The 21,841-nt window shown below is 47.8% G+C and overlaps 1 protein-coding gene across 2 annotated transcripts in view; it reads left to right on the top strand.

The window, feature by feature from the left end:
* Positions 1–21,841, top strand: part of Ints2 (integrator complex subunit 2) — a 49,828-nt gene that overhangs the window by 15,778 nt on the left and 12,209 nt on the right. The window contains exons 12-17 of one of the 2 annotated variants that reach the window (XM_077677439.1): positions 1,034–1,158; positions 6,462–6,732; positions 9,191–9,336; positions 15,045–15,217; positions 17,084–17,402; positions 20,613–20,726. In XM_077677439.1, the coding sequence (XP_077533565.1) occupies positions 1,034–1,158; positions 6,462–6,732; positions 9,191–9,336; positions 15,045–15,217; positions 17,084–17,402; positions 20,613–20,726 (1,148 nt within the window). The remainder of the gene's footprint in view (positions 1–1,033; positions 1,159–6,461; positions 6,733–9,190; positions 9,337–15,044; positions 15,218–17,083; positions 17,403–20,612; positions 20,727–21,841) is intronic. The other variant, XM_077677440.1, reaches the window with a different exon arrangement.

Raw genomic sequence — 21,841 nt, 5'->3', positions numbered from 1 at the left:
CTTTGAGGTAGGCTTCGCGGACCCGTCAAATGCTCTCGCGGACCCCCATTTGGGAATCACTGGACTAAAGAATCGCCTCAAAATTGGTTTGAGTGAGCACGTACATGCGTTCCGAACCGATGTCAGTTTATATACAGTGGAATCTCAGTGATGTGAATTCGGTTGATATGAATTTCGTTGTGATACAATTTTTTGAAATTATCCAACCAAAATGCATTGCATATAATGAAAAAAAAAAAAAAAATCGGGTGATCCGTACAGATTTATTACTCCTGTGCGGGTATATGAACACGTGAGCCGTGAGCAGCCAACCGCAGTGTGGGTGGGAGGCGAGAGTTTTGGTGCGGTCGTGCGTCATGAATGTTGCCGGTGCGCAGTTTTCGCTTCTTGATCGATTCCGGATGACCGTTCGGACGATCGGTATTGTTGCCGTCTTCGATCAGCGAGCCAGTCACACCACACGAACTTTCAGTCGGCCAATGTGTTCGTGTTGCTGTCGTAGGACAAGGCTGTCTACCAACTCGGAAGTCAATACCGTCGTGTCGTTGTCGCGTCGGCCTAGCCAACGCACCTTAACGAGAAGTGAGGTAATAGATTAAAAAATATAAAATAGACGAAATCAATAGTGTTAAGTGCGTTGCAGGAAGGGCTAATTAAGCAAAGGTGCTGCCGCAACCCATCAACGCTGAGCAGACGACGCTTCTCTTCGCCGAAGAGTGAGAAAAAGCCGTCCTGATGCAGGATTTCTGCTTTGTGACGCACATGGGAAAATCGATGCTGTACATGTGTCGGAATGGCGGAGCCCAAAACACGCAGGAAAGGGTGGGAACATGGCAACGAACTCTGCAATGGAAATGGGAGCTTTCCACTGAATGTAAAAAGGTTATCAATGGCACAGGTGACGTTGACCACCCAACCTAAGGATTCCGCTTGTTCATTTATTGTGCTCGAAATGCCTTACAGGACCCCTACGTTTGGTGCCTGTAGTGTCCTGTCAGCCTGCTCTCTCCTGAGGACCCTGCCTCTGTTGCAGGTGGGGGCTCTCGAGAGGACTCGGGGGACATGACGGCACCCCAGCTGCTGCTGCTGTACTACCTGCTCCTGTACGAGGACACCCGGCTGAACAACATGAAGGCCATCGTGGCCTCTGGCCGCAAGGTGCGTGCAAGAGCTGGCTGCAAGCGCACTTGCTCTGCAGCCAAAGGGGTGACAGCCTGCTGTCGGAGAGAACCAGGACACAAGCTGTAGATGTGAAAACAGAATTAGTGTCTCCACCAAACGACCAAGGTGGGCAAAGGCTTGGATGTGCAGGGGCAGAAGTAACTGGGTCAGAGGCTGGCTGCACAGGCAGCCAGCCTCTGTGTCAGGCAGCCAGCCTGACAGATCTACGCTTTGAGCTAGCTAACTTCATCTGTTTGTGGAACTGCAAGGATGTTGCTTTTAGAACGCAGCTGTTAACTCTTTCCTTCCCACAGGAAAAGCAGTGAATTTGGGTAGTCTAGCAAATAATTTTTTCCCGATGGCAGAAAATATGTAACATATTTATACATGTACGGTATTGAAAGGTCGAAGGGTAAATTTCCTTTACAGTGATGATTGTTTTTAACAAGAATGCTTATTTAGGAGGAGGAGGCAAAACGTTTTATTGAGCAAAAAAAAAAAGAAGGTGGGTGGCGTCCTCAGTTCAGGAAGCCGCGTGCTTCCGCAGCTAGGGTTGCCACCTGCCCAGTTTTTGACCGGCCCGACCGGTTTTTTAGACAGCGGGCCGGTTGCCGGTCCTTTGTTAAAACCGGCCGTCATTTGCCGGTTTTTTTACCATCGTGCCGCGTTAATTTATTATTATTTTTTTTTTTTGCATTTTATAAGCGTTAATTTTGCAACTGCGACGATAAATAAGTGTCGGCAAACTGTGCAAAGACACGCGAACAGAGAAAATATGCGGGCGAGCGCGGGCGAGATGCAAAGAAGAGCTTTTATTCGACGAAGTATGGAGGTTACCTTTCAGTGCAGCACATTCAGAGCAATAACCAAAATTTCAGTAACTTTCATTACAAACGTTATGTTGATTCCTCTCTAGGAAAACGCCACAATGCATATGACATTGCATGTCATAAAACATGGCTTCTTGTTTTTTTTACCACAAATTTTGGCTCCTTAATACCACGCCCCCCTTCCCCTGAAGGGCCGGGTTTTGTTTCGAGAAAAGGTGGCAACCCTATCCGCAGCCCGGGTGGCCCGGTTGATCAGGCTTTGCTGGTCCTCCGGGTGCAGGCTGGTCAGTGCGCGTTCCCACCGCTCAGGGGATGGGGAAGGGGGAAGGGGATCGGAATGGTGCGGGCAGAACCATACAAGATGGGCTGTTGTGGCGGGGAGGTTGCAGGAATGGTAGGAGAATGTGGCAGGGAAGATGTGCGACAGTACGGTACAGTTGAAGTATGTGCCTGTCTGTAGCCGGCGCCACGTCCGGGCCTCTGCTGTACAGTCTACGCCCGTTACAACGACCCCGTCTGAATCCGGAAAAAAACGTCCACTGTAGCCGAAGTATGCAGTATCCGACGGGAGGGGGGGTATGAGCCTTACAGTGGGCACTTTGACCGATATTGCATGCATAGTACATAAACTTTGTTTGTTCTTTCTACACGCCTGCAGCACCTCTGCACAGTGTTCGCGCGAGGGCAAAGAATCGCGTGAACACCGTTTCCAAAGCTTAGAACCGGCACTTCGGAAAGGCCTAGCGCATGCGGTCAGGCGTGTAAAGACGCAAGATAAGCTGAGCAAATAAAGCAAGAATATAACTAGGCGCAATTATAAACCAGCTATAAAACATCAGTCGTGCCCATCAGCATTAGCTAGACTTTTAAATCCCCTCACGACGAGGCAGGTTTTCCCGAAACCGTTCGTCTAACAATCGGATCGCTGCCTGACATTCCCTCAAGGCAGCTTCCACATTTTTAGCGATTTTATTCTGGTCATTGAAACAGCTGTAATGAAATACTCTGATACTCTGACAGCTGTAAAATCGAAAGTTAGACCAGTTGGACTGCGCACGATTACCGGCAGATTGCACACAATGGATGGGGAACAACCCTTACTTGAGGCATTTCTTACCTTTTTCACCGAACGGAACGGGAACGATGCATGCGTGGGAATACCGTATTTACTCGCGTAATCCTCGCACTCGCATAATCCTCGCACCCCTAATGTGAGCCACCAAAACTTGGATTTTTTGGTTCCCCGCATAATCCTCGCACCCCCAACTTTTCAGCGGCGAAAGCTGCCTGCTCGCGAAACCCGCATGGTGCACGCGCTCTCCAACGCGCGCCCTCCCCCGCCGACTCTCCGTTCGGCGGAGAGCGCTGTTATCCAAGGCCATCCAGGCGCCCTAACAACCCGTATGGCTACTCCCTAACAGGCGCCCTGACACGCTATTCGCACTGTACTTGAGCCGGTTTCGCGCATGTTTCGCGTGCGCGCAACTAGACTGTGTTCGCGCAGCCCGCTGTCGTGTCGTCGTGTCGCCGCCGTGGTCCCACCGTTGAGCGGCAGCAGTCAGTGAGACTCGCGTCAGTGGTGGATGGCTCGCTGCCGTTTTGAGAACTTTTTGATCTAATTGTTTTGTGCTTGGTGCCGCTTCGCCATGGGGAGGAACGCCAGCTACACTGCCGTTTTCAAATTGATAGCGAAAGAGTACGCGATCGAACACGGCAACCGTGCCGCAGGCAGGCACTTCGGCGTCACCGACTTCAACGTGCGTTACTGGAGTAGGGCACGCACATACGACGACGAGATAGGGCGCGCGCCAGAAAGCAAAGGCGGCAATTTCATGATCGCTGATCGACGGGAGACTGTTTACGTTGTAACTAATAAAATAAAAAGAAATAGCTGCTGTTGGCAACACTGAGCTTACCTATACAAAAAACGACCGCTACATTTAGCGGAATTGGCATAAGGCAAATTGGCAACACTGTGCACCTGATTTTTTTTTTCCCGCATAATTCTCGCACCCCTAACTTTGCATTGACTTTTCTGAAAAAAAAGTGCGAGGATTATGCGAGTAAATACGGTAGTAAAAGCCGAACTTCACTGAATCCGAGTTTTTTATTACATAAAAAAACTGACGAGGGCAGACTCGCCTCAGAGTGCACCACTTCGAGTATTTGATAGCCCTGTTTTCAATCTCACCGGAGTCGCGTTTATCGGCAGCGGCCTTGTTCTTGACGGTAGAGCGGACACTCTGCTTAGACAGGCCTGTACTTCTGGCGATGTTAGCCTGTTTTTCCCCATGTTCAACAGCGTTAATTACGCTTAATTTATCCGACAGTGAAATCAGCTACCCTGCCGCTCATGCCGCTGGTCGCACAAAAAAAAAAAAAAAGCCACTGGCACTGGCTTGGCTTGGCTGCGCCAACAACCCGGCTGCCAGCAATGTTGCCAGACATAATAGTTTTCTTGCGAAAATAAACAAAGAAAAAGCACATCGAGTGCCGGCCCTGCGGAAGTCCGCTATAAACGTTCAGTCAAAACAATTTTCGCCTAAAATTTAGTCTGTTGTAGCCAATAGTCTGCTCTAGCCGGGTCCGTTGTGAGCGGAGTGGACTCCATTTAAAATTCATGGGGACCAGACAAACCAACAGAAATGGTCTGTTGTAACCGAAAGCCCGTTGTTGCCGGGCCGGATCCGCTGTAACGAGCATAGACTCTAGTGAGCGACGGGTGGGGAGGGGGGTAGTGGAAACGAGTGTGGCGGGAGTGGGCAAGCAGGTCGGTGTATCTGAGCGGCAGAGGGTGGAGGGATGGTGCGGATGCCAAGTCGTCTGTCCTTGGACGGGAATCCCGGAAAATGAGTTCACGGGCAGCGGCATGTGCCGCCTCGTTCCCTGGTAGGAAGGCATGCCCAGGTGTCCACACTATCTGGATGGTTGGGGGAGTCTTGAGGGATTGAAGTATCTTGAGAGCCTGGTAGGGAATGCGGCCAAGAAGGTAGTAGCGGCAGGCCTGCTGAGAGTCTGTTAAGATGGTGAGGTGGCCCGTACTTGTAGTGGTGGTGGCTGCCAGGGCTATGGTGCCACCAGCACTTCGTAGTCGGCGCATGTTTGCCTTTGTTTTCCGCGTAGTTTTTTTTTTTTGTGTTCCTCTGTTCTTTCCGCCGTTGAAATTCCCACAGTCACCACGGTGTAAGAAGAAAGTAATCTTGTGCGCGAAAAGCGATGGAAATTGGGCCGCATCACGTGCATGTGGTATTCCGGACACTTGCGTGCGGGACTGTCGCAAGCAGAAAGAGAAAATTTTCACAAGCAAGGCAACACGTAAAGGGTTCAGCAGACCAAAGAGGGGGCAATGTCCCCAAATGGAAGACCCGCTGGCGGAGTACGTGCAGCTGGAGCGAGCGGCTCAGAGACCCGTAACGACAGAGCTCGTCGCTGACCCAAACCGTCGTCGTGGTGACTCTTGCTGGCAATAACCGGCACATTTCATTTCGTGCCACCTTTGGAATAAGCCTAGCTTATTCCAAGTGAGAAAAAGTTGCATTTTTCTATAAAATAATGAAAGTTTTGTGCGCGTTACACTTTAGGACATAGTGGTGTTTTTTCTTCTTCGGACCATGAAAAATGGGTGCGCATTACAATCGAGGGCGCATTAGATTCGAGTAAATACGGTAATGAGGATGTAAGTGTGGCTCTTACTACTTAGTAGATGGCGCCAGCTCCGGAGTGCACTCAGAAAGTGCCAAATTCGATTGGAAAACTGTCAAAATGTAAACTTGAAAGTGTAGATAAACTGCTATCAATTTGAACAGGCATGGGCAAGAAAATTTTAAGCACCCACTTCTGTGGTTTTGCGCCGTCAGTTGCCATCAGCCTTGTTGTAACCGGGAGAATGATGAGAACACTGAAGGTAGATGAAATAGAGTGAGCAGAAAAGCAGAGGAGGAAAGTATGGCAAAAGTGTAAGGGGGGTGGGCAGTATGCTGAGGCTGCACGAGACATTTTCGGTGGCGGCGGCGCGCTGCAAGATAACGTCGAAGTAACGTGCGCCATCAAGCATTCAGTGGTGGCGCGATCACTTCCTGAGATGCAGCAGCTATGTGCCGTCACCAAGAAGACTGCAGTTCGTGCCGTGCTCAAATTTCGCACTAGGGCGTATCGTAATCATCCGCCAATTTTTATTGTGTCTCACATAGCAAAGTGACTGAGATGGAGAAGAGGACATGTCATGGAGCGACTACAGAAGAAATAAGAGAAGGAAGAAAAACGATCATTGGACACATGACACTCTAGCATTCAGATTCCTTTTTGTGGTGTTGTCTTGTTTCTCCAACACAAGCATTTTGTTTCTGGTTGATTTCCTTGTTTCATAGAAATTGACATATGAAGGCATGTCACTGTCTCTAACAGGCACACGTCACGTATGGTAAGAACACTCTGGCATGGGCCTTTGTTCCCTCCGCTCCCCCTGTGCAGGTGAAGCGGTACGGGGCGGAGCTGATGTCGCAGCTGCCCGTGCGCTACCTGGTGATGCGGGCACAGCGGGAGGAGCGCTTCGCGGGGCTCTTCCCCCCGCTGCTGCGGCTGCTGGCCACCCACCACCCGCACCTGTGCATGGTGGACGACTGGCTCCGGGGGGAGGGCGCCACGGCCACCACCGCGCTGCCCCACCGGCGTTTCGGGCACCGGCAGGGGGGACCCCGGGCACCCTGCACAGTGCCCAGCCTCACGCAGGGTGGGCACATGGGTGGGCGAACACCCTTACCCTCTGGGAGCATCTTATGCTTTGAGCTTGCGCTAATTGCTAACGTAAGGCCATCATTTGGCGCTGAATGCGTCTGGTTTCTGTTGAGCAGTTTAGTTTGCCGTTACCATGCTGGAGCGGCCGTGGCTTGGAAGTTTCCCCTTTTTGAAAGCAGGAGAAGGTTGTTGTCAGATGGTCTGTTTAATGTTCTGTGCTCTGCATGATGGTTCCTTGTGGGAGAGAAAAATTTCCACCTCTTTTTAATGGTCAGTTATAATGTATGTTGCAGGAGCCACAAAAATCCACACTGCAAGCGGTACCGCACTATTACCAAAACATGCACAAATGAGCCAAATTGCAACCTACGTTTCCTGGATTGTTTGTTTACAGTCACTCAAATGAACGCCACTTGAAAACGCAGGCGTGGTGTTTGTTTCATTGTTTTTTTTTTCCACATCGGCTGCTGCAGCACGGTTCTTCATAAATTACAGACGCGGCTTCAATTTCATTTTTACTTTTTGTTTTGACGGATCACATCTGGTGTGGCTTTTCTTTGTGCTTGGAAAAATGGATGCCACAAGGCAGAAGCCCTGCCATTACCATCAGAGTAACGTGATCAGAACTCAAGTCCCCCTTTCTTGCACTCTATCTCATTTTTTTGAAATGTGAGAACTGATTGCTTATCTCATTTTTTGAAATGTGAAAACTGATTGCTTATCAGTGAAACGTCTGAGTACAGACGCACCAGGTACAGTACGTCTGGCTCACTATCCTCAGTGCAAAAAGTGAAAGGTCAATTGCTTATCAGGTTATGGGCACACGTTCTGGTAGAAACAACTCATGGTGCAGCAGCTCACTTGTTCTAAGAGAAAGGCAGTTGTGGTTATCACAGTTGTCACGTAGCAGTTCAAACGACGCGTGAAGCAAAGGTTGCCTTTTTTCTTTAGTTTCCTCTCCCAAGCTAATGTTTTAACCACATGGGTGCATAATTAACAACGTACTCATTCATCAACTTATGCATACGTAAAAATAATGCACTGTCGCACTGTACGCCGGCAAGGGCAGGCAACGCCATCGCAGCGGCACACCGGCCAGTGTGCGGCCTAGGTGTTATGGCAATGTAACAGCTGCAACTGAAGCCTGCCTTTACAATTTCTGACCATTAAACTGCAGTTCGGATGAACGATAAAACCAGGACTTCTTTTGCACGACACCTCATTTTTGTTAAGAAAGGCAACAGAATACACCGTTCCTCGTCCTTTCATGCCTACTTTACATCTTTGGATGGGCGGGTGGAACTGGTTTCAGCGTGTGATGCATGGACATTTAGTTTGTACAGATTCTGACCCAAGACGCATGTACCAATGCGCTTGCTGTACACTGGCGTGTGCACTTTTACATGCACTCAGGCCAAGCTACGTTGATGCACAAGTACATTGAAGAGTATGCGTCCGTGAGGTTGGATGAGTGTGCGGTGCGTCCTACAGCTGATTCCTCCTTGTATTTTTTGTGCTCCTGAAATGATGCTCCTGCTGCACCGGTCGATTAGCGGGCCGCCTAAAAGCCCTCACTATAACCGGTATTGGGCTCTGGACAACAGCATTTCAAGTGGTATGCTTATGAGTTCAGTTCTATGGAAGAAAAACCAGTGGTCACAGAAGCCCTTGTTATATACAATTCCACACTGTAAGTGGTTGCGTTATAAATGGTTGACATTGTACTAGCAGTGACAATTTTCGGTCTGACCAAATTGATTTGTAGTAATGTCTTTCACAAATAACATTCATCTGTGCATGGAAGAAAGTACGACTAGTTTTGCCCAGTACTTTCACTGGTGTAGGACTCCAAAACTTTGTGCACACCCAAGGCAGAGGTTAGTGGCTTCCATAAAATACTATGGTTTATAATTTCATGCAAAATCCTTTTGATTCATAGGTGTACAGGTAAACAGACCCAAGTTTGTGAAGAACTACAAGTTTTAATACAGTTACCATATCTTCTGGTCTATAAGTCACATCGTTGTGTCAATAGCGCCCTGGTCCTTGTAAAGTGTGCATTTTCTGAAAAATTCTGCATTTTACTCAGAACTTTGTACAAGCTCATTTTTTGGGGTAGTGGAACCTGTTTGTAAATTCCGCATGTTTGTATTGTCCCTTTTCCACTTGAGAGCGGAAACTGCCTACAATGCTCCTTTTTCCAACATGCCACATAGCTTCCTCCGCCACCAGTCTGTACGCAGATCCATGTGAAGTGGAGAGGTAGAACAAAACAAGGCCACATTTTCTTTTCTTGCCCTTTGTTATTTGTGGTGGGACTCTGAAGATCTTGTATATGAGTTGCACCTGCAGTAATTTTGCAAGGAAGCTACCACAGCAAATAGAGCACTAACCTAGCTGTAGTCGTCAGAGCTCTTCCCATGGTGTTGCCACTGAATGTGGTTACTGTCACTTTCTGCCTGCAGCCTTCACGCGGCTGCACAAGTGCCCGATCGACCTGCTGTCCCAGTTGGACCGTCTGAATACGCTGCCCCTGCCCCAGCTGTGGCCCTATGCCCAGCCCCTGGTCTCCAACCTTCCCCTGCTGCTGGAGGAAGGGAGCCCACGACAGGCGAGTCCCCTTCTCCTCCCCAGGGCGTTTTGGTGGACAGGGGACGTAGGAAAAGTGAGGGTTCACCAAACCAAGTGGAAATTCTTAGGGTGAAGCAGGAAAGGTCTGTGTCTAATTGCTGTTGTGCAGCCTTTGGATCGAACTGCCCCTGTTTCTCAGTTCATGGTACTGTCCCATACGTTTTTTCTCTATACCATTTGTGGTATCGCAAATTGTAAATAGTAAAACAGGGTTGTACAAACTTGCTTAGATGTTTTTCTGAAAACAACGGTATTGTAAGGCCTAAGGTACGCAAAAAAAGTGTGGTTGATTCCTCGTTCATAGGAATCGGTGAAACACGAAATTGAAATGTGCAGCAAAATCTGCAGCGAAAGGAGCGTAATTAGCGGGTCGGCGGCTGTTTTGTGGGTGTGCTTGGCGAGCGACGTCCTGCTGGCGGGCCGCTTCGGCAAAGGTGCGACCACTTCGGTCCTGTTCCGTGGCGTGTACAGCACACGGTTTCGTTGCGGCGAGCTCAGCTTGCTGTACGCGATAAGCAGAGTTCATACCTTAAACTGTAAATGCGCGAATGCATTCCGCATCCCGCTTGCATTTCTCTTCGCACCAAATCAGTCACCTTTGCGGCGTTCGCCCGTCGACGTCGTTGCCTTTTTTCTTACATGGGGCCATCGACAGGGCCATGAGCAACGACACAGCTTACACTGCACAGTCGAGGCGCCAACTGTCGGCGCTCATTAGCATCATGATGCACTACTTCGCTTCACCCCCTAGACGGCAGCACCATCTGCGTCAATGAAACTTTTTCTGCTGTTTCTCCTGTTGTACTGGCATCATTTCCGTGACGGATATAACGTCAGTGAAATCTTGGTGTATCTCAAGCGCGAACCTTTTTCACTTTAATAAATGTTTCACCACCACCCGGCATAATCTATCTGACAACTTTAGTTGCACACATTTTTAAAGGGTCCATGAACACAAAATACAACTTTATTCAGACTGGAAGAACTAGCCTTTGGTAACCCTGTCAGTTACATTCTAGCCACGAAATACGTTTTTTTTTTTTTTGACAAAAATTAATGCCAAATAGTAACTTTCGAACTGAATATTGAATCGAATTTGGGAGCTATCGAATATCGATTTTTTTTTACAGGACTCGATTTTCCATAAGTTTTTGTGCAAAAGCAGAAGCTACTTTGCATGTTCTGGAAACATGACGTTCTTTAAAAGCACAGATGTGCAAAGCAAAACAGTTACGGCTGCGGCCTTTCTAAATGTTGACAATGTGATGCTGACTTGGTTTTGTGCACAGCACTGAACAATGAGGTGCCACTGTCTAGCAGAGTTCATGAACAAAACAAGCTGGACTTCACTTGCATGCCTGGGTGTGCTCGGTGCCGAGGGCCAACGAAAAAAACGTGCAGAAAGGGCAAACCCGCCGAATGTTCTGGTTGTTCTTAGCACGATTGGGTCGTTCTAAGTGCACACAATGATGACTAGCAATGAACCACTTCTTCTGGTGTGAGAGCTGTGCTGTGAAATTGGTGCACTTTCGGAAATAGATGTTCAGGTTGCAGGCTATTTTCTAGTCGTTTCTTTCATATTCGCGGCAACTGAATTCTTGCAAAAGTGAATTTTTTGGGCTTTCTGTGGCAGTTTCGCTATTACGAGGTTTGACTGTATAACTGTTCATTTGTACAGTTGAACCCCTTTATAAGAGACACGTACCAGGGAGCAGTTTCTGTCTCTTATACAAGATGTCTCTTATAAGCAGGGTACCATGTTTTCACTAACTTATTAAAGGGACACTGAAGTGAATTTGTCAAGCTCCCGTTTTTGCTTGCACTGTGTAGACTGGCTCAAATTAACACACTATTCATCGTTTATCCGGTTGACAAATCGGTAATTATTTTACAAAGCGCGAAAGAAGAAAAACTACTATGCGCGGTTTGCGGCGGCCACACCAACTAAAGGCTGTGACGTCAGGAGGGGGGGGCACCGTGATTGGACGATGCCCAAGGTTAGCAATCAAAAGTTTCGGTTTCGGTTTCGGTTCTGTAAAACAACATGCTTGACATCTGATGGCGTTGTTGGATGGGCATTCTCGATTTCTCAATTATCGCCGTACCGCGCTTCTGCCATGTTGTCGGCTGTCAAATGTATAAGATAAACCTCCCAGGGCGGCTTGGAATCGTGGAAATCACTAGACGAGGCCTACGCAGTGGATGAACGCCCTCCGCGTCACTGCAGACTCTCAAATGCCATGCGCTTTTCCCGCATATTCGGAGCTTGCCTCACTCATGTCTGTTCGTAAAAAGCTAGTTCGCACCAGGCCAAGGGTGTGCTGATTCAGGCCTGGGCCCACTGCCCGCAAGCAGTCGGTGCTTGTGGCAACAGCACGCCAACGAGAACTGGCTAGCGCGTCATTGTCAGTATGCGCGCGTTCTGCGATCTCGCTCGTGGAGCAGTGAACGTTACGGCCCAAAAATGGTGAACTCAGTTCAGAAAACATCGGCCGCATACGAAAAAATCAACTTACAAAAAAAAAAAAAAATACATGTACTCTCGGGGATTCGAACTTGCGACTTTCAAAACAAATTCCAGCACCTCAGACCGCTAGGCCACGAGCCGGCGCTGGCCGGTGTGGATATATAAGGTTTATAATGTATGACCAGTTTACATTTTTATTTATTTTAAGCATTTTAAGTACTTTATGTGACTATTTGTTGTACATCACTCCTGCAGTAAGTGTCCCCCAAACTTCCACAATATCTCACGTCTAGCAATTGCATTTCTTTGACGGAAAAAAGCGTTCGCAGATGTGCGGTCGTGCTGCTGACCGCTGTGCTTGTTTACCCAGCGCAAAAAGTGCTTCCTGCTCCCTAGTTTTGCGCTGTACGGTAAAAGTTTCAGGTGATTTTATTTTCTTAGTACCTATATTGACTTCGCTGACTCTTCTCCCGCCTTCAATTGGCCTTAGATTTTCCTACTAGCGTAAAGTCAGCGAAGCGTCGCATGTGCACTTGTGCAGCGCTTGTGTGGAGCGACCCGGACTCTGAGTTTGACACAGTGTACAAACTAACAAAGTAAGGAAAGGCACATTCTTTCATTCACAAAGGTGTTGTGGCTTAGTTTCAATTGAGCGAGCGAATAGCGACGACCCGTCGGCGGCCGGCGGACGAAACGCTGGGCCGACTGACTCGATCGGTAGGTCGGCTGGTCGGCGAACCGTGCAGTAGTGCAGCCATTTTCCAGCTCATCTCCTGCTGACGTCACACGAAAACGCCACAGAAAATGGGCGAGCGTAAAGAGAGGAGGACAGCATTTTCGAATTGATTTTTCTACTAAATAAATTCGCGTAAACGCGGCCAGAGTGGTCGAAACAATGCCTACGGACTCCGAACTACAATTTGCGCTAGTAATCCCGCAATGTTTACAAATCACTTCAGTGTCCCTTTAACCAATAGTTCAATGTGGGCACCGTGCGACTAAAATAAGCTCAAAAGAATGCTACAGCATGTTGCAAGAGATTCATTCTAATTTATGTTTGGCCCCCAGAATTTATGAAACAGTTCTGAATATTTGTTTGCTTCATGACTGCATTTACACTGTTTTTTACAACCAATTCTACAAGCTTTCTGTCCTTTCACTGCTTGTGGAAGATGAATCTTAGATGTTGAGTTCACAAGCCTGATGAATAGCCGGAGCGCACAACTTCTTCCGTTGTGTGCTCAGGCTATTCATTACGCTTGCAGGACACAACATCTGCAATGTTTCTTGATTGGGAGCTACGCGAGTGGGAGAGCCCGCATGTGCGGTCGCGCTCCAATGGATGGCAGTAAGCTTCAACCACTTCTGTAAGTTGAATTTTTATTGGCAGGGCTTCTCATCGTCATTTCGTAGCTGACTGAACCACTGTGTGTTTGCTGAAGTTATAATAAATAGCGACAGCAGGCGTCTGTTGTCCACCTGTGTTTCCAGAATGGAAGCAACTGCAATTAGTGACTGGTGGCTTTGCATCTGAAGTTAAAATGTCTGTTACAATTGAGATCACTGATTAAAGTTCAAGGATGACTTGTCCCTTATAACCAACTGTCTTCTACATCCGATGTCTGCTATAAAAGAGGTCAATTTAATGGGAAAGATAGGGCAGCCAACCATGTGGGTGAATAGTGTCTCTTATATCCATTTGTCTCTTACATCCATGTCTCTTATAACGAGGTTCAACTGTAGTTGTTTGCCGGAAAGGTGTGTAGGGCTGAGCAGGCTGTTGGTACAAAGGGCAGAAACGAAACCACTGAAATGAATAGGGACCCTCACTATCAGCATTAGTAGCTCCTTTACCTGACAAGCAACTTCATAAATGCCTTGAGCGGCATTTTAGAAAACGGTTAGAAGGGGTTGCTCGAGTGCCCCGCACGACTTCGTGGCTGAAGCCGTTGTCATGTTGCCGCCGCTGTTTGTGCCGTGCGCAGCGTGCGGGTGGTTCGGTGTAGAGCCAGTAGATCAAGTTGAATCAGGATCAGGAACTAGAGCACTAAATAAGTGTAGCTTATTTAGTGGCTCTAGTTCCGCGGTGATGTCAGTGCACCTGTGGTGTGCGTGGCACATTTTCGCCAGTAGGAAACAACAGCTTGGTCATTCCTGGAGAAAGAGACATAGCCTGTATGTTGCCGTCGCTTGCTCTCTCGGCAGTAGATCGCCTCGTTGGCATGTTCGTATCGTCCGCCAGGTCGTGCAGGTCTGTTCGTAACAACCAAAATTTGGTCCATTGCAAACGATGCAATCTTGCCAGGACTTCTCAGAAATTCGTATCACCGAGGATCGTATCATCAAGATTCCACTGTATTTGAATTCACTTCAAACTGAAAAAGTTGTTATTTGCACACCCTTAGTATCAGTCAACTCTAGTTGCTCGCGTTTTTTAAAAACAATGAACTCGAGCTTAGCAAGTAGTACTACCAAACAGGCAGCTTCACTACTTCACGTGGAAGGCTTTGTTTCAGTTTCGATTTTGGTTGTGGGCATTGTGTCCCAATCAAATGAAAAAGGTTTATGAATCTGGATGTGAGTGCAACCGTACGTTTGTACCACATGTGAGTGTGTACGCTCAAATGTATGATGTGACGGTTGAATAGCCAGGAGAGACATTGTGTGCCTGATCCTTGGGTTTTTAATTGACACACGCCTCAGTGACTCTTTGGGATTTCCTGCGCATAGCGACAAGAAGGTGTTAATTGGGGGAGCAATTGACAGTATATCACTCAAAGCTAGATACACCCATTAATAAACATAATCACCACCACCACCACCATGATGTGACGGGAGGATGGTGTCAGCTCACTCAGTAGTCCATACTTTCTGCAGTGTTTTCTAGGCGGCAGCAGTTCATGGCTTGGTATGCTTGTGTATGGTATTCGGTATTTTCTCGTTCTTCGTTCTGACTAGCTGTTTTATGGCACAAGACACCGAAGGGGCAGTCGAAGAGAGAATTACCAGCTTTAATTATGCATTTCTGAACAGCTAGAACCCTCTGTGCCATCAAATACAAGCAGAAAACGCTGAGGAAGCTGTGATCCTTAGGCTAAAAAAAAAAATATCACCCCTTTTAATGTCACTAAGGTAGCAGCTGAAGGAAGTAACGGGCCCTGATCAAAGAATTGTTTGTGTCATAATGTGCGACATGACCGGCTACATTGGTTGCCTGACAGGTCATGGAACGAGCCAAGCAGGTCTGGTGGCGGCTGAATGAGGTGTTTCCTCGGCGCCTGTGGGTGCTGACAGCCAATGCCCTGCGGCTGCCATGCCGTGTGCGACCCCTGACCCTGGACGACCTCATTCTGGACCCGCTGCATGTTCTCCGCTGTGACACTCGTGTGTTCAGGTAACGGCGAATGTCATCAAAACCTTGAACCTAATGTTCTCGTGTTATGCCGACTAGCTGTAAGTGACACTTGTGTGTTCAGGTAACGGCGAATGTCAGCAAAACCTTGAACCTAATGTTCTCGTGTTATGCCGACTAATTGTAAGTGACACTCGGGTGTTCAGGTAACGGCGAATGTCAGCAAAACCTTGAACCTAATGTTCTCGTGTTATGCCGACTAGCTGTAACTGTTCCTATTTGTCACGTATTTCCACGATGGCGGAAGTTAAAAAATTCGGTGGGAACTTTTCACTGCGTACGTCGAGATGTGGGCCTTCCTAGTTGCCTGTTCCTATCCTCACATGGATCCAGTGCCGCTGTCAAAGGTGTGGCGATGACTTACAGTGAAGTTGGAATTATGTCTTCTGTAGAGGCCAGGTAGTGTTTTTAGCTGCATGGAAGTCTCTTTAGCATTTTCTTTTTGTCTGTGCACATGTGCATGCGTGCTAAAGCAGCAGTTGAGGAGTTGCCCTGCTTTGTCAAAACCCTAGAAAAGCAAGGGTGGCAGCTGTGTTTTGAGCTCTGTGGCACGATTAGAGGCAACTGCACCTTAGAAAACATTGTAGTGAGCGTAGTGGGTGATGCGTTTGCTTCTGTGCACATGAGGTTCCGTGTCCAAAGTCAGGCTACGGTGGCAGCCTCCTTCTTCGAGGATGGAGCGAAAATAAAGCTGCGAAAAAAAGTCGACAAATTTTCTGACGGGACTCACGAGATTGCCGGCGAGAGCCAGGCACTTTCTGGGCAAGACAGTGCTGTGGGTTGAGAAAAGAATACGGACAACGCAGATGCCTGGTAGAATGGCTGCTTCCTAGCTATTGTCGAATCCCACTTGTCCTCAGGAACAAGTTTTTACGTGGATGAGATTGCATGATTTCACCAAACAGAACAGGGAACTTCAAGAATTAAAAATACGATAATGGGGGAATTTGTTTCTTCGGGTACCTATACTTCATTGCTGCAGCCTCACAAGGAAGTACTTGATGTAGAGTTTTTTGTTTTGTAATGTTGGGCATTTTTTCACATGTCGAGACTAAAGATTCCAGGTCATTAGTGCCGTCGAGCTTAAATAAGAGCCCTGACTTGCAGGACCTTACATGTGTCCTTGGTTTAGCTATGCTCACTGCAGTCTAGGTGGCGCAGCACTCCCCTCTCCTCGATTTGCAAATGTAGTGCACAGCACCTGCACTCTTTTCTCAATTTACGAGCGGTGCAGTGATTGCAGAACGAGTTGACGGCTTTCCCTGCGCTGCTGAAGTAAAAAGTGGCAGCGGGGTGGATAAAGAAGTCCAGGGATATTTTTGCACAGGGCAGCATTCACACTGCTGCACACATCACGTATTAACAGCCTTAGAAGTCGGAAGTTGTCTGCACGAACCTTTGACTGCATACTTCAGGATGTGTGCCGTCAAATCGTGGAGACCAGGGGTGGAATTCCAAGTTGAGTACGTTTCGAAATGTACATTTCGCTTCCATTTCAGTCGTGATGCAGTTGCACATGTGAGGCCTCTGACAAATGTCATTCACAGGAATTGATACGCGCAGCTTGATGTCATGTTTGGGTCATTTGCTTTCAGCCAGTCAGAGCCCACTTGAAATGGACACTTTTAAATGGCCAGAGTTGAGACTTCTGCCCCAGCTATTCCTGGATAATGAATGTTTTCTGATGGTCATAGGAGATTCATTCTCGTGAAATCCTTTTTCGCTTGTCGTTTAATCAAAATCTGACACCCGTGCTCAGTGAGAAAGATTATTCTGCGCCTATTGGAACAAAAAAAATCCCAGCCAATCCGAGTCAATCTAAAGCCATCCACTGCTTGTGATCCCCAGGTGTGCCCCGATGCTGGAGCTGGTGCTGCACATGCTGCGAGCCCTGCTGGCGGCCTCGCGCACCCACCTCAGCCACCACCAGCTGGAGCACCCAATTATGCAAGCCCCGCCCCCACCTCCGCTGCCCCCGCCCCTGGCCTCCGCAGTCACTGTTCCCGGGGGAGGCGGCACCTCTGCCCCCGTTGGGGGAGGGGACAAGGGGGGATGCTGCGAGGCCGAGAAGGACCGGGAGGAGCTGCGGCTGGCCCTGGTGGCAGCCCAGGAAAGCGCCGCCGTCCAGATCCTCCTCGAGTGCTGCCTGCCCACCGAGGGGGAGAAGGTCGGTGGTCCCTGTGCTGTATCCAGAGTTCTTCAATACGCACCTGTTGTGAAACTCCGCTTCAGAATAGAGGCCATGCGAGCACCCCTGCTTTGTTGTAGCTGAGGGGCAAGTGTATTAACATGGCACCTAGTGGAGAAAAACTGAAATTTGCTAAACATCTGCTGAATAACACAACATAATAACATAGTGCTTGCTTTTCAAATTAGAAAACATTGAATAAGCGATGTTTACTGATGCTTCTATGGTTTTTTCTTTTACAACTTGCGGCAGCAGCCGGAAGCACTTGAGTACCATAGCTTTCTCCCAACAGGTGGCAGGCTTGTCAACTTGCCCCACAGTGCCCCCTGTTTGCTACAATGAATGCATGAGGCCTATGAGGAGCTTCACAACTGGTGTGCATTGAGTAACTCTGTGCTGTATCTACACATACATTGTGCGTGCAAAAAGTATGTTGCATCCAACAACCACGTTGGCCAAGTGTACTCTCTAGGGTGGTGTTTACACGGCTCTCCATAAGTAAGAATTCTAGGAGCTCAGACCTGAACAAAGAGCGGAATCAATTGAGCGAGGTAATGCCTAAGATCGGTGTGGCTGGCATCCCAGTAGGACTCCTCCTATTCAAACCTTTGCAATATCTGTCTTAAGGGGGGACGCGGCTTTCAACTTCGGAAAAATGACCAAATCATCGTTTTTTTGAAACCCACATATTCGGCTTCTATGTTTCCTATTCTGTGCGCCTGCAAAGTTTTTACGCTGAAAAGCGTCGCAAAGTGGCATAAAAAAATACTTTTGTCAGGCGCGGTGACAAACTATCAGCGCAAAAGGGCGAAAAAACGGCAATTTTCGGAGCGCTCTATCTCCGCAACGGTGCCACCGGGCGCGGCCATTTTGATATGGTTAGATCGGCCGAGCGATCGTCTTTCCGGTTCCGCTCGTCTCTTGTATCTTCGTTCATTCACAAACGCACAAACGGCAGAAAAGAAACGACGCACAAACGAAACTAGAAATAGATGCTGAAGCGCTATTGGTCCTCCGGTCTCCTGATTGGATGTCGCGGGCGCAACGCAAGATGGCGGCCGCCTGAGCTGCGTAGCGAGCGGATGGAGTTCATTTTCGCCGCTTCGCTCGGCCGAGTTTCTGTTCAATCTGTGGTATTCAACACGCACGTTATCGCGATGGGAATGCCAGAGATAACGAGCCAGATTACGGGAAGTTGTGTGGCTCGAAAGGCGGAGGTCATCGAACGCTTCGTGGTGCGCGTGACTCTACCGTCGCCAGACCTTGGAGGGTGACGCGGTGTGCGCGCTTGCGATAGCGGTTCGTGAAGTGAACTTTTAGTCGGATTTGCGATGTTTACACGCTTAGTTATTGCTGTGTTTTGACTGTGGGCTCGCTAGCCTTGAGAAAGAAACGGTCGACGCGTCAAACGCTGCGGCGCGCACGGCATAGCCGACGCGCATTGGAGCATCACATGACTGGGCAACCGGTTACGATTGAATGCCAGTAGTTGTAATTAATGCCTGCGACGTTAGATTTAATATTAAAAGTGACCTGACAAGCCATATCAGGGATAATCAAAGTACGATATGTCGCGGTAAGCGTGCGCTGCGATGCGCGCGAGTCATATCGCCTTTCTTGCGCTACGTTTTTTATTCCTGTGCACTTGTAATTTTCATGCAAACAGGTTTGAGTTAGTAATATAGGAATAAAAATATGCTCTCTGCGTTAAAAATGTACGTTACTGTGGCAGCATTTAACAGTGATTTTTTTAGGGAAATTATTGATACCATTGCTTAGGGCATACTGGCTGTGCTGCGAGAAATATTGGATGCCTTGAATGTCAAAAGTAGTAAAAAAATATGCTCTTGCATTGAAGTTGGGAGTTATGCAGAATACTCTACCAATCTTCAAAGTAGCTCATTTTCATCCTTGTGGTATGCAAACTTTTGGCAATGAACACCTGCACGTATGAGTACTAAGTTGCTGTGCCAGGTAAGATAAAGCATAAAAAAAGCCAAAAATGTTCAAATTTAAGTAAAAAAAATGCTTAACTTGTTGCCATGGTGACAACACTGCAAAAGGAGGTTGTCCACTGCGATACAGCCAACCCGCTAACCTACTCTGCATTGAAAGCCCATTGAAACCCATCTTCCCCTCCGTTTGGTTTGCAAAGGGGGTATGTACTCTTCACGGAGGAGCTGAAAATGATGTTTTCTGGAAAGAGAAAGGCTGTAAAAGGCACTCCAATTTCAAGGCAAGGCCTTCCAGAAGCCCCATGTTCAAAAGGACATGAAAGGCTGCAACCGTGGCGACTTTTGATAAGTGAAACCTATGTTGCAACTTCGGAAGCCGTTTTCTCAAAACAGTTTTTTTTGCCACCTATGTCGCTTGTACCAGGGATTTCTTCGTGACCACTGGGTCTATTTTGATTCCGTTTCTTGCATTACATTCCTTGATGAACAGTTCAGGTCGTGACACTTTTGGTTTTCCAGATTTGTTTTTTGTGACTTTTTTATTCAAATAGTCGTTCACAGTCGACATGCCTGTTGCACATTAACCTCTAAAAAAATGAAAACTAAAAAATATTGTTTTGTAAAAAAAAAATTCTAAAACTGTCACGACCTCGCCCATTCATTTGGTAATGCAAAGCACTTCGAACAAGTTTTCTATCGTGTTTTATAAGTCGCTCAAGCTCGGTACAAGCGGAACAGAAAGAAAATTTAATAAATAAAAAAGTTATCAAAAGATTATCTTGAAATTTTTATGGTGTTATCACAGAAGCATTTCCAGTTGCTGTGCCAATTTTCATCAAAATCCACTCAGAAATAAAAAAGTTGATTTTGAAAGCCACGTCCCCCCTTAAGCATCATCTTGCTTAATTGATTCGGCCCTCTGCAGTGTCTCCCAGCTAGACGAGTGGGACACACTGGCACAAATGAAGTTCCGTGCCAAAAAGCTCAAAGCACGCTTCATCTTCTTTTTTGGTATGCTGTTTGTGGGTTGGAAACGTCTCAAAATTTATACACACGCACACACCTTGTGTTGCTTGAAGGTGGGGCCACTGTCTTTGTTATAAACAGCAGTGTTTGAAACTGTCTTCAGTGCAGTTAACGTTACATAACTTTGGAGCATAAAAATAAAGAAAAATAAAACCATGGGCTGTCCTTGCTAATCTGGGCTGCCCTGAGTCCCTTCTGCTCTGTGCAGGGTTCCAAGGATGGCTTCCTGAGTGACCTTCGGGAGGTCCGCACCCTGGTGTGCACCCACTTGCACCAGATGTTCATTGCAGACCCGAACCTGGTCCGACTGGTGCATTTCCAGGTGTGTAGGAGTTATCCAAAATGCTGTAGGCTAACCTTTTTTCTTCTTCTTCTTTCTTTATCTTTTTCTTCCCTTCCCCTACAAGCAGACCTACCGCTACAACAGGCACACTGACACAGCCGCGGAGCCCACCCGCGCAATGCGCATAGCTCCAGCGACTGCTTCTAACTGCTCACTGAAACGCAACACGAGGGGCAATTGTTGTTCATGTGGGAAAAAAAAACTGATAATGTGGGCGAAATTTTCACTGTAAAACGTCATCCCATCAAATATCCTCCGCGGTGGTAAGCCTAATTGTCTATGGCCTTGTTAGCCGGCATCCCCAAGCGCTTCAAAACTCCAGCCATACGGTGCGCACTTCCCCATTAGTGCAAGTCGTCAGGCTCTTCCCACTGCTGTGTGTGGCACGATTCGCTTTCTGGGCGAGGCAGAAGCTGCCGCCGGCGCGTAACAGACTCAGGCGTGAAAAAAAAAGGGCGCGCAAGGCTCATAAACACCCACAAACTCTTTGCCACGCACTTGCTGGAACGATGGAACCCTACAAGCACGAGCGAAAACGAATGGAGGACAAAGCAGAGGCATGCGACAGCAACGGCGCCATACACAGTTTGTAGGCGAGGAGATTGTAGGCAAGGAGCTCGCTCACAGACTCTGTGGCTCGCTGCGTCCGCGTCATTAGGCAGCCCGTGCTGCCGTTCGTGTTGTATTGAGACCCCGTTTTGGCGTTTGTGTTTCCCAGAATCTACTTCTACAACCAAAACTTTGTACCTAGTTGTCCATGAAACTTTTTTACATCAAACTTTTGGCAAACAGGACTTTGTTACACACAGGGTGAAAATACATGGTGTGCATACACTTGAGGTTAAAAAAAATTCTGTGGTTCATTACATCAAGGTTTGACTCTGTCTGTCTGTCTGTCTGTGTCAGTGTGTGTGTGCGTACGAGCATGTGCGTATGTGTGTGTGTGTTCATTCCCTTCCGTTCCTGATAGCACTTTGCATTCAACAGCTCAGAGCGGATGGGACCTTGAAAAGATGCATAAGATGCTCAAACAACTTTACTTTATCAAGCTTATTTCAAGGAAGTATCAATGATATTCCGGGGTGGGGCATGCC

The sequence above is a fragment of the Haemaphysalis longicornis genome, unplaced genomic scaffold (assembly GCF_048455015.1).
Source record: "Haemaphysalis longicornis isolate Haplotype H1 unplaced genomic scaffold, Haemaphysalis longicornis Haplotype H1 scaffold_7, whole genome shotgun sequence".
In the NCBI taxonomy this organism is placed as follows: domain Eukaryota; kingdom Metazoa; phylum Arthropoda; class Arachnida; order Ixodida; family Ixodidae; genus Haemaphysalis; species Haemaphysalis longicornis.
This window is presented reverse-complemented; position numbering and strand designations above follow the sequence as displayed.